Here is a 12,162-nt window from a genome sequence, read left to right as displayed (position 1 = left end):
TGCTAAAACAGGAATATAAAATCATCATTTGACAGTTGATCTTAATGCCTTAATTCAAAAAATGACTAAAAATAAAACCGCCAAGGACACCAATTTTCTTTGTGATTGAAGAATGTATCTTAAATAAATAAATGTTTTCCTTAAATGCTAAGGGAGGGAAGTATTTGACCCCCTATGTAACCCTATGGGAATTTAGCACATAGGGTTAACATAGGGTCAGGCAGATTTTTATTTTTTAAAGGCCAGCTATTTCATGGATCCAGGATATTATGCATCCTGTTAAAGTTCCCTTGGCCTTTGGAATTAAAATAGCCCCACATCATCACATACCCTTCACCATAGCTAGAGATTGGCATGGTCCTTTTTCCAAAAGGCCTATTAGCCTATTTGATTTGCATTGAGCTCAATGAGCATCAAACAGGCTAATAGGCCTACTGGAAAAAGACCCATGCCAATCTCTGGATATGGTGAAGGGTATGTGATGATGTGGGGCTATTTTAATTCCAACGGCCAAGGGAACTTTATCAGGATGCATAATATCCTGGATCCATGAAATAGCTGGCCTTTAAAAATAAAAATCTGCCAGCCCCTATGTTAACCCTATGTGCTAAATTCCCATAGGGTTACATAGGGGGTCAAATACTTCCTTCCCCCTAGCATTTAGGAAGAACATTTATTTATTTACGATACGTTCTTCAATCGCAAAGAAAATTGGTGTCCTTAGCGGTTTTATTTTTACTCATTTTTTGAATGAAGACATTAAGATCAATTGTCAAATGATGATTTTATATTCCTCTTTTTAGGCAACTTTAGCATGGTATCAAATACATTTTCTCCTCACTGTATTTGACTGAAAATGTGTGTAAATTGCACACTGGAGTGTGTACGTGTAGACGTGTGTGAATTGCATGCTGGAGTGTGTGCGTGTGGACGTGTGTGTTGGTCAGATGTGTGCCAGTGTCCCCGTAGCGCTAGCGTCCTGCGTTGGTGTGAGGGGGAGCTTTGTGGGGACCCGGCGGAGCGTAGGCGAGTGATGGATGGGGTCCCGTCCTGGATTCATTCCAACAAATGAGCAGCGTTCTGCCTCGGCTTCCTCGTCACCGCCGCGCTGAAGGGGGGGGGGGGGTGGGGGGGTGACGGAGACGGATGGGGCTCCACTCCACCCTCTCACACACACCGCTACGCCAGTCGCAGGATATATACGGACACGCTTTAGCTAATACCACTAGTGGCATGCTCCGCCATGCATTCTGATTAGCTGCAGGTTTTCTGAAGCGCGGGCGGCCGTGACTGCTATCTGAGGCAGAGAGAATAAAAAAGAAAACCTGAGGAGAGGACGAAATAGGAAGTCCTTTTTGAAAGCTCTTCCAGCTAGACACGCAGAAGCTGCTCCTGTATAAAGTTCTTGTTTGATCACCACTTCCCAGCTGTGTTCCCATGCCTGTGGTGTTTTGTGCTTAACGTCCCCCTTTTCTGTCTCTGTTTGTGTCCCCAGAGCTGTCCCATTCGAGTGGCTTGGGAGCCCAGTATGAGAATCCCCACTGGGGTCTTTCTAACAACAACAGCAACAGCAACAGCAGCAGCAGCAGCAGTAGCACTGGCTGGCCACAAGTGATTATCGACGAGAACGACAGCCACGCCTGGCCCTCCATTTCTGTGGGCAAGAGCCACGCGGCCCCAGAATGCCCCGCGGACGCTGAGCGCTCCACAGACGGCATCAGCAGTAGCAGTATGAGCATGGCCACAGGCGCTGGTCAGCCAGCACACTACCCCCTCAACAAGAGCAGCGCCAGCCACTCCGCAAGCATGGTGTCCAGCCAGGGCGGCCCCAACCGGGGCTGGGGCTCCGACGGGAAGGCCGACGGCCTGACCATGGGCGGGAGGGGTCAGCCCAACTGGAGCTCCCCCAACCTCAACCTGAACCCCAACGCCAACCCGTCCGCGTGGCCCATGCTCGGGCACGAGGGGCCCAACGTGGGCGGCGGCGGCGGTGGCGGCGGCGGCGGCATGGGGGGTTCAAACTCCCTTCCCCCCAACATGTGCGGCCCAGGAGGTGCCCCGTCAGGGCACGGCGCCAACGGAAACGGCAACATGGGCAGCGCCAACGGGAGCCTGATGGGGGACGGCCCGGGCGCCTGGGGGAACCCCGACGCGCCCGAGCAGCACCCGTCCTCGGGTGCCAACGTGTCTTTCAGCATGGAGCCCCCCAACCTTAACACTGACGGACCAAACCACACTAAAGCGGAGCCCATGAGCCCCGTCCACGGCTGGGGCGGCCAGTCGCCCACCGAGAGCTCTCAGGCCAACGGGGACGGCACCGCCATGTGGGGCGGCGGCGGCGGCGGAGACGCCAAGGCCAGCGAGTCCAAGGACTCCGGCTGGGACTCCGCCAACGTCTCCTGGGGACGTGGAGGGGGCAGCGGTGGGAAAGGAGGTGGTGGAGGTGGTGGAGGTGGAGGAGGTGGCTCCGGGACCTGGGGGGACTGGGACAAGCAGTCCGGCCGCGAGGCCAGCGGCTGGAACTCGGCGGACACTCAACCCCCGCAGGAGCAGATGAGCTCCTGGACCGGCAAGGCGCCCGCCAGCGAGGGCAGCGGCGACAGCAGCGAGGGGCACTCGCACCACCGGGAGCGGTCGTCCAGCACGGAGAGCATCCCCGCCCTGCCCCGCCAGGACCTGGACCCGCGCGTGCTCAGCAACTCCGGCTGGGGCCAGACCCCCGTCCGCCAGCACACCGTGTGGGAGATGGAGGAGATCGGAGAACACAAGTCCGAGAGCGGCACCGACACCTGGGGATCCTCCTCCAGCGCCACTCCGGCAGGGCCCCCGCCCATGCCCACTGGCGGCGCCAACCCCAACCTGGGCGGGGCTCCGAGGCCCGATTCAGGGGGCAAGAACGAGCCGGCCGGCCCGGTGGGCTCAGCGTCTGGCTGGGGAGGCGCGCCCCCGCCTCACCCCACCAAGCCCTCAATGACCGGATGGGGAGAGCCACCGGCCAGCAAGAAGGTGTCCAACGGGTCGGTGAGCGGATGGGGCGACCCTGTGCCCAGCGGCCCCAACACCAACGGCCCCAAGAGCGGCCAGTCCTGGGGCTCCGGGGACAAGTCCCCCAGCTGGGAGGACGGCCCGAGCCAGCCCAAGCAGCAGGGCTGGGGAGACGGGCCCAAGCAGTCCCAGAACTGGGGCGGCAACAATGGCGGCAACAATGGCGGAGAGTGGGGCGACCACTCCGAGGGGAAGAAAAACGGCACTGGAAACCCCATGTGGGAGGGAGACGGAGGCAACTGGCAGAAGGAGAGCTCCCGTGGCGGCTGGAACAAACCCGCCCCCAGCATGGGGGGCAACTGGGGAGATGCCCCGCAACGCACCAACGGTCCGAGCCAGGGATGGGGCGGCAAACCCCAGGAGGGCCCCAACGGGGGCAACAACTCCGGCCCCAACAACGGAGGTCCCAACAACGGAGGCCCCAACAACGGAGGCCCCAACAACGGAGGCCCCAACCATGGAGGCCCCAACAACGGAGGCCCCAACAACGGAGGCCCCAACAACGGAGGCCCCAACAACGGAGGCCCCAACAACGGAGGCCCCAACCATGGAGGCCCCAACAACGGAGGTCCCAACAACGGAGGTCCCAACAACGGAGGTCCCAACGGCGCGGCCCCCATGGGCTCCTGGGGAGGACCCACCTCGGTCAAGCAGTCGGCCGGGTGGGGATCGGGCGGCCGCTCGGACAGCGAGATCACCGGCTGGCAGGAGCCGTCTCCGCCCTCCATCCGCCGTAAGATGGAGATCGACGACGGCACCTCCACCTGGGGCGACCCGAGCGCCTACAGCAAGGCCGTCAACATGTGGGACCGCAACAACCCGACAGGGCAGGGCAACTCGGGACCCGGCAACAATGGCGGCGGCGGCGGTGGCGGTGGCGGAGGAGGAGGCAACAACCACCACCACTCAGCACCCAACAACAACAACAATCATCACCACCACCACAACAACCCGCACCACAGCCAAGCACCCATGCAGAATCACTCCAACGGCAGCAACAACAACTGCCCCCCCAATCAGCCTGGGCCGCCCCCCAACAGGCCTCCCCTGGTCGCTCCAGGTAAGAGCATTTGTCTCTACTTACTAATAGAAACTGTCCCCCATAAGCCTCGTGTAGCCTATAGCAAGTAAAGACTACAGTCATTTCCTGTGCATTAGCCGCAGGACAGTGTTTTATGCGAGTTAAAGAAACAAAACCATATTAATACCATATTAATTGCCCCCGTGTATTAACCTCATTGCTGAAGAAATGTAGCCAATTCAGTGTATAAGCCGCGGCTAATAGTAGGGAAACTACGCTACGCTTGTTGCAGTGCTTCCCCGGACATTGGCACGTGCAATGTTTAGCATGGCGTCGCAGTTTTTGTTTCCCCTCTCCACTCTGCCTGTGGTTGCGTAAGCAGCTGTTGTTTGTCAACTGCCGCACCTGCCCACTCCCTCGCTCAGCGCATTTCCCCTCCGTAGGTGTGAGCGTGTCGTAAAATGGAAGAATGTGTATTGTGAGTTAGTGTGTGTTTTCCCTCCCCTTCACGCAGCCCAGTTGTAATACTAACGCCGCTGACAGGAAGCCAGTAAAGGGCCCTCAGGCATGCTCTGTTAAAGCCGTCCTAGCATGTTAACGCACAGGAAGCCCTTTCATAAACTCGCTCCGGAGTAACAAAGGGTCCAGGGTGGAGTTTAAAGGGAATTCGGCAGATCCGTAATAAATTCTCAGGAGGAGGGAGGTGGGAGGGGGGGGGCGAGCTCCGCTGTGGAAGCGTCCAGCGCCACCCCCGCGTTCTTGCTCCAGTGGAACGGTCCGTGCCGAGCGCTGATTTCTGGCCTTGGCACCCACGCCGGCGCTCTCTCAGCCAAGCGGTTCGGACACTGGCCAGCAGTTAAATAGACATGGCTGCCATTCTCTTGGCCAAGCCGGGCCTTAAAACCCCTGCTGTCGGATCCATGAAAGCATTTCTATTTCTGTAGCTTGGCACAGCCAGAGGCGCAATGAAAGAAGGATAAAGAAGTTATCCAAGCAGGACTTGGTCGACATTCTGAACTTTTCCATCTGGATTTTGCGACCTTTCGGTGACGGCATTGTGTACCTGTTTGCCGTTTTTCTGTTAGCCTTTATTTAAATCTCCGATGTGTGTTATTCATTTCTAATGTCGTAGTCACGAGGGGGATTTTTGTGTGGCCCCATTGTGTATGCACGAGGCGCACCGTCTGCTGACTCCCGAGCAGAGACGTTATTGCACATTTTTTACGGCACTTCTCAACCAGAAGAAATTAGAATTACAGGAGCGTCGTGGTCCAGTGGTTTAATGACCGCGTCCTGGTGGCATTAAGTGGGAAATGGGCTGTTGCCGAAGGGCCGTGCATAATGTGCTTTTTCCCTGTCGTGCCCTTCTCCCGCGCAGGCTGGGGAGATCTGCCCAACGTCCAGCCCAAGCCCGAGCCCTCCACCTGGGGAGAGCCGGCCCCCAACGCCCCCCCAGTGGACAACGGCACCTCCGCCTGGGGCAAGCCGCCCCGAGGCCACGGAAGCTGGGGCGACGGAGGACACGAGCCCGCCGGACCCTACGGCCGGGGCAACGCACCCCCCGGATCTGCCCCCTGCAAGCAAGGTAAGCGTTGAGCGGACGTCGCGCTTTTCGTGTGTCCGGTCGTGTTTTAACGCCTGATGCCGTTAGAGGCGTCTCTGAACACATTTCACTGTCAAGGTCATCAGAGGGTGTGCTCTTCAGCTCGGCTGTTTCTGCATTTCATGTTGAGGCTGGAGCAGAGTGGGTGCTGGTGCTGGTGCTATTGCAAGGCCACAGTGACACCTGGTGGTTGGACTGCATCACTGCAGTAAATGTAAAGCACTAGACAGACACTGACCCATCACTACATACATACTAACGGAGGTCTTTACTATAGGCTCCACCTCAACACCAGCACAATCATCAACATCAGTACCAATCACAACATCACCTCAAACATCTCCTTCAACATCACAGCCTATGACACCCATACGCGGCTGACTTACTCCACGGTGGTGTTTGTGTGTCCACGCTAGGCCCCAAATCTATGCAAGACAGCTGGGGCTCTGGAGGCGAGGACATGGGCCCGTCCGCCGGCCAGTGGGACGCTGACGAAGGAGACATGTGGAACAGCCCCGTCTCTCAGGAGAGCAACTCTTCCTGCAACTCCTGGGGCAACCCACCCAAGAAGATCCCACCCAAGGTGAGCGCCAAACAAATCAATACATTCACCCTATCCCTCCATCTTTGTGCATTTCTGTGTGTGTGTATTGGTGTGTAAATTGGCTAATTTATTTTGGAAACCGAGGGGTAGTGTGATTTATTCCTCCAAATAGCCCCTCAAAGAGATGGTGACTAAATGTGAACAGATAGGGGAAAAACCCAGAAAGCATAGCGAAGAGTGAAATAGGACATGAAAGAAGTTATTTATTTGTTACACATATCATAAAAGTGCTATTTATATTGTGAATAGAACTTGGTGCAAATGATGATATGTGAATGGCTGTCATGCCGGCTATAGTCATTTAAGGCCAGTAATGAATACTGTCTATTTAGGCTTGGAGTCATTTGGAACTTTATAGTTCAAGGAAGGCTGTTATGTTTAATGATGCTAAAACACATTGAGATAAGTGCTTATTTGTTTTGTTCACATCTCACAGCTGGAATCTGGGGAAATCCCCAAAGAATAACTGAAAACAACAAGATTTGAGTCAGTGATTTTAAAAGGTTATAAAAATGAAATGTTCTCTTGTTTTGTGTCCAGGGGAAGATGCCCAACAAGCAGGATGATAGCTGGATCATGAACCGCCTGATCAAACAGCTCACAGACATGGGCTTCCCGGTAATGCACACATTCTCACCTGCTGTCTGACACACACACACACACACACACACACACACACACACACACACACACTCACACACACACACGCGCGCGCACGCATACATACACACACACCACTCTTACTTAAACACCCAGAGCTGCAGAGTGCTGGTTAGTTTACCTTCCCAACCAAACCACGTGCGTGGAGTCTCCTGGGATGAAATTGTAAGCTCGTCTCCGGCCCCATCTGTCAGTGCACATCCCTTTGTGGAGTGTAATTTGCCATCCACTTGGAGAGACGCGCATTTATCCCTGTCATTTCAGGCAGGCTGCTGTGTCGGCCCCATTGTGGTCATAAATACAATACGTGTTGCGCTGTAATTTGTTCGTGAAAAAGCTTGCTGACAGCATGTCAGCCGAGGCCTCCTGATTGCTCGCTCTAATTCAACCTCTTTTCTCTCCCTCTCTCCCTCTCTCTCTCTCCCCCTCTCTCTCCCCCTCTCTCCTCTATCTATCTGTTTTTCCCCTGCAGAGGGACCCTGCCGAGGAGGCTCTGAAGAGCAACAACATGAATCTGGATCAAGCCATGAGTGAGTGCTCCCTGTTCACAGCCTGTCTAAAAGCATGCAGCCTCGTGCTCTTTGTGTAGGTGTCTCCTCAGCAGGCTGCTGCCTCTGTGCGCCCTGTGTGGTGGAGGGAGGGAGTTAGAACGCGGTTTGTGATTCAGGCCCCCAGGCTCTGTCCTCTTTTAAGAGCTGTGCCTGATGTTGAGTCATGGGCAGCCTGTGCGTGTGTGTGCGTGTGTGTGTGTGTGTGTGTGTGTGTGCGTGTGTGTGCTGAAGTCCCTCCCGTGGTTGATGTTGATATTTGTCTGTCCCCAGGTGCTTTGCTGGAGAAGAAGAGCGAGCTGGACAAGCGGGGGATGGGCATGTCCGACTACAACGGCCTGAACAAGCCCATGGTGTGCCGTCCCCAGACCCTCTCCAAAGACTCCTCCTCGGACCGGGCCCCCTTCCTGGACAAGGTGTGTACTATGCACTGCACATGTACAAGTAAACACAGAGCTCAGCATAACTACAATACAATGTCTTCTTCTTCCTCTTCCACATGTGGAGTAACTGTTTAGAAATGTGCCGTAGGGCTGCAACTAGCCATTATTTTCATAGTTGATCAATCTGTTGATGATGTTCTCAATGCCTAAGATGATGAGCTCAAATGCCTTGTGTTGTCCACATGCCACAAATGTTCAGTTTATTGTCATTCCCAGGGTCACTCAAGTTTAAGAAGCTATAATCAGAGTTTTGAGGTATGGACTAACTGATTACTAACTAATCAATTAATTAATCAATTTCATTGTTGCAGCCCTAACATGTAGTATGTTCACAAAGCAATGTGTGTAGTTACAAGCTAATGCAAAACTGAGATAAAGGCCCAAATGCTGTCCTTAATGCAAGACTAGATCAAAGGCCCACATACTGTCTTAAGTTTATACAGATAAATCTCTTAAATGATCTTCTCACTGATGCTCACGCTGTTCCCCCTGCTGCTGTTCTGCAGGACGGCGGGCTGTCGGATGACCCCCCGACCTCACCGTTTATGCCTTCTCCCGGCCTGAAGCTCCCGCTGGCCAACAGCAGCCTCCCTGGCCACGGTCTGGTTGGGGTCTCCTCGGGGCTGGCCATGCAAAACTTGAACAACAGACAGGTGAGCGGCTGGGCGCTGGACATGAAGGACCTCAACAGTAGTATACTGCAAACACACTCCTCACGTGTGGCTTTATGAAGGACCTCAACAGTAGTGTACTGCAAACACACTCCTCACATACGGCTTTATGAAGGACCTCAACAGTAGTGTACTGCAAACACACTCCTCACATATGGGATATATACTTAATTTTGTTTATTTAGTATATCACACATACTTTGATGTTTAAACATCATGCTGTAAAAAATAATGTGTAATGTTGGCACCCTATACATACTTTATTTTGTAATGTTTTTGAGTTACAAATCAACATTATATGCTGTAAAAGTAATGTATGATCATCAGAGTAGTTTTCATGTTGGCAGTCGTGTATTTCCTGCAAGGAATATTTCATAGACATTGCTCAGTATGTCCCTTGCGGGACCTTACACAGACAATAGATACGGTGGAGGCATATTTGCATTTGTATTGCCTGAGGGCTATTCAGTCAGTCTGGCATCCTGCGCTTCAAGAGGGTTTAAGCTGAATTGAAATGTATTGTTTACCTATGAACACACACACACACACCATGCATGTAGAGTAGACACATTCTCTGGGAATTGCTCCTTTCTCTTCTCTTTTTTCTTATTTGAATCTCTTGAAGCATTTTCCACTCATCTTGTGATTTCTCCTCTCCCCCCCCCCCCCTCTCTCTCTCTCTCTCTCCCCCCCCCCCCCCCCCGTCTCCCTCCCTCCGTCTCCAGATGCAGAATGGAATGTTTGGCAGTAGCGGAGCAGCACAAGCCCGGTCTCTGCAGCAGCCGCCGCAGGCTCCGCCCCCTCAGCCGTCAGTGCCGCCTCTCAGCTCCTCCCAGCCTGCTCTACGCACTCAAGTGCCTCAGTTTCTCTCCCCTCAGGTCAGCCCCACAGCGCACGCACACACACACACACACACACACACTCACACACACATACTCACACACACACACACACACACACACACACACGCGGCAGCCTCTTTGCTTTTCATTTCCATGCCCTGGCATGTACATGCATATGGAGCTGTATGGCCCTCAGCATGTTTTGTAAGAGACATCTCTTCAGACATCCTTTAGCTGTTGCACATACGTGTGCTGCTGCTGCAGTTACTACGGCTGCTGTGTGTGATGGGAACAGGCATTTCTACACATCGTTCTGATGATTTATTCAGTGAGGGGCGAGGGTCTATCACTGAGGTGCATTCAGATTGGGCAAACAGTGGCGAACGTTCGTGGGGAACTTGTTTTCTTTGAACAGTTCAATTTGAATGATTTGATGGCAACATCCCATTCTAACGGTAATTGCATTGTTAGCTTCGTCAAACTCACGTCTAGTTCCACTGTATGTTTGCAGAGAACTACCTCCTCAGACTGTTTGCAATTTTTTGCAAATGTTCGCCAAAAACTCAAGGCTAACGGAATACTGTTAGCAAACGTTGCCAATGTTTGCGAATTTGAATGCACCTCTGGTGTCTCCGGTGTTGGAAGCAGGTCATTTTGGTCAGATTGACGCGCTGTGTCGATGAGTCCGAGCTGTGTCCAGTGAGTGTGTCCGAGCTGTGTCCAGTGAGTGTGAGTGCAGGGCGATGAGGAGGTGGATTAAGTCCCCTCTTGTTTCCTTCCACCTGCAGGTCCAAGCACAGCTCTTGCAGTTTGCAGCAAAAAACATTGGCCTGAATCCTGCACTTTTAACCTCACCAATAAACCCTCAACAAATGACCCTGTTGTACCAACTCCAGCAACTGCAAATGGTGAGTCAGTAGGCCCAAGAGGAGCCTCTGAGTGTGCCATAAAATGAACAGTGGTCACTGTGTTTGTTTTGTGTGTGTGTGTGTGTGTGTGTGTTTGGATGAGGAGGGATCTTTTTCTGCAACCATTTCTTGAATTGCATTAACGTTTCTCTCCCTCCCTCTCTCTCTTTCTCTCCCTCTCTCCCTCCCTCCCTCTCTCCCTCCCTCCCTCTCTCAGGCGTACCAGCGTTTACAAATCCAGCAGCAGATGATGCAGGCTCAGCGCAGCGTCTCCGGCCCCATCAGACAACAAGAGCAGCAAGTGAGTGCACAGCTCCTCACCCTACACACACACTCACTCACACACACACACACACACACACAGCACTCCTCACACACAACACTCTTCACACACGTGCATGCATCGAAGTGTATACTGCTAGTTGCTCATGTTGATAGGTTCTTTGTCCATGCAGGTCATATACACTACTCACAAAAAGTAGAAAAGATATTCGGCTTTCGGGGGGAAATTTGTTGGATTTGTTTGAGATGAGGAAATCACCATTGCCTGCTTCTACTTAAATTCTCTACTTTCATGATATAATACTACTGTGGCTTGAACGTTTTACCTTTTCCATACATTTCACCCATTTCCTCCCTAACGTTAAGCGAGTAGTGTAAATATTTGGGCTTCAGGTGACTGAGTCATGTGGGTGAGTGAGTGCTAAATGTGGGCCGCTCTCCTCCCTGCAGGTTGCACGTACAATCAATAACATGCAGCAGCAGATCCAACAGCACCAGCGTCAGCTGGCCCAGGCCCTGCTGATGAAGCAGCAGCCTCCTCCCCCTCACTCCGGCCTGCACCCCGCCGCCGGCAAATCAGCCCTGGACTCCTTCCCAGGCCACCCCCAGGCCTCGGGCCTCAACGACCTGCAGACCAAAGAGCCGCAGTCTTCTCCCAACTCGTACAGCACCTACCCGCTCTGTGAGTCCCACGGCTACGCTGGCCGGCTCAGCCTCAGATACATCTTATAAATATGGCTCATCGTTTCACTTATCTGTTCAGCCACTTAGTAGAGCACTGCTCCTGTTAACGAATCCTCATGAAAACCATGTATTTAAACTCCAGACAGTCTTATTGATATAGTGTGCCAATTAGTTGTATGGTGTACACAAAATGCAGGATACAAGTGTTAATATTTCCCAAGGATCAAGACTAGCACATTTGCACAGTAGTCTTTCTCTTATTATGGGTTATGGATGACCGTTAAAGTGAAGCTGACCCAAGCGTGGCGTTTCTCCTCCCCCAGCTGGACTGAACCCCAGTATGAATGTAAACTGCATGGACGTGGGTGGGCTGAGCATGAAGGACCCGCCCCAGCCCCAGTCCCGTCTCTCCCAGTGGACACACCCCAACTCCATGGACAGTCTCCCGGGCAACGGCTCCCACATGGAGGCCAGCATGAACAAACACGGTGAGCGCGTTCGGCCGATCAAACCAGCGCCTCAGATAAGGTCTTGACCACAACTGCCGGCTCTTAACTCTCAGGTCTTAACTGACCAGGGAGATAAGTAAGGAAGTCATTGATGATTTACTCCATTCATATCCTCCAACTCCCTCCTATCTCAAGGCTGTTGTCAATCTATTATGGCTCTTAATGTTTTTTGAGTTTCAGATCAAACCCAAGCCCTGTGAGGTTTTGAACTTTATCCCTGTTTTTCCTCAGTCTCAGACAGTGAGTCAGGCGCGTTACCTTTCACTGTTTTCAAACACTGACCCAAACGGGCTCCAAGAGACATTCCAGTCTGGCTATTTGTACGTTGTCACACTCGCTTCA

At 53.0% G+C, this 12,162-nt stretch overlaps 2 protein-coding genes across 5 annotated transcripts in view; one reads left to right on the top strand and one right to left on the bottom strand.

The window, feature by feature from the left end:
* LOC134094196 (peroxisomal sarcosine oxidase-like) overlaps positions 1–12,162 on the bottom strand; it is a 284,404-nt gene that overhangs the window by 36,850 nt on the left and 235,392 nt on the right. The window lies entirely within an intron of this gene.
* Positions 1–12,162, top strand: part of tnrc6c2 (trinucleotide repeat containing adaptor 6C2) — a 50,578-nt gene that overhangs the window by 26,970 nt on the left and 11,446 nt on the right. For 2 of the 4 annotated variants that reach the window (XM_062547575.1, XM_062547551.1), the window contains 13 exons: positions 1,496–4,105; positions 5,445–5,651; positions 6,086–6,252; positions 6,814–6,891; positions 7,406–7,463; positions 7,755–7,897; positions 8,141–8,179; positions 8,431–8,577; positions 9,321–9,473; positions 10,226–10,345; positions 10,563–10,646; positions 11,078–11,309; positions 11,635–11,799. In XM_062547575.1, the coding sequence (XP_062403559.1) occupies positions 1,496–4,105; positions 5,445–5,651; positions 6,086–6,252; positions 6,814–6,891; positions 7,406–7,463; positions 7,755–7,897; positions 8,141–8,179; positions 8,431–8,577; positions 9,321–9,473; positions 10,226–10,345; positions 10,563–10,646; positions 11,078–11,309; positions 11,635–11,799 (4,203 nt within the window). The remainder of the gene's footprint in view (positions 1–1,495; positions 4,106–5,444; positions 5,652–6,085; positions 6,253–6,813; positions 6,892–7,405; positions 7,464–7,754; positions 7,898–8,140; positions 8,180–8,430; positions 8,578–9,320; positions 9,474–10,225; positions 10,346–10,562; positions 10,647–11,077; positions 11,310–11,634; positions 11,800–12,162) is intronic. The other 2 variants (XM_062547559.1, XM_062547567.1) reach the window with 2 other exon arrangements.

This window comes from Sardina pilchardus, chromosome 1 (assembly GCF_963854185.1).
Source record: "Sardina pilchardus chromosome 1, fSarPil1.1, whole genome shotgun sequence".
In the NCBI taxonomy this organism is placed as follows: Eukaryota; Metazoa; Chordata; class Actinopteri; order Clupeiformes; family Clupeidae; genus Sardina; species Sardina pilchardus.
This window is presented reverse-complemented; position numbering and strand designations above follow the sequence as displayed.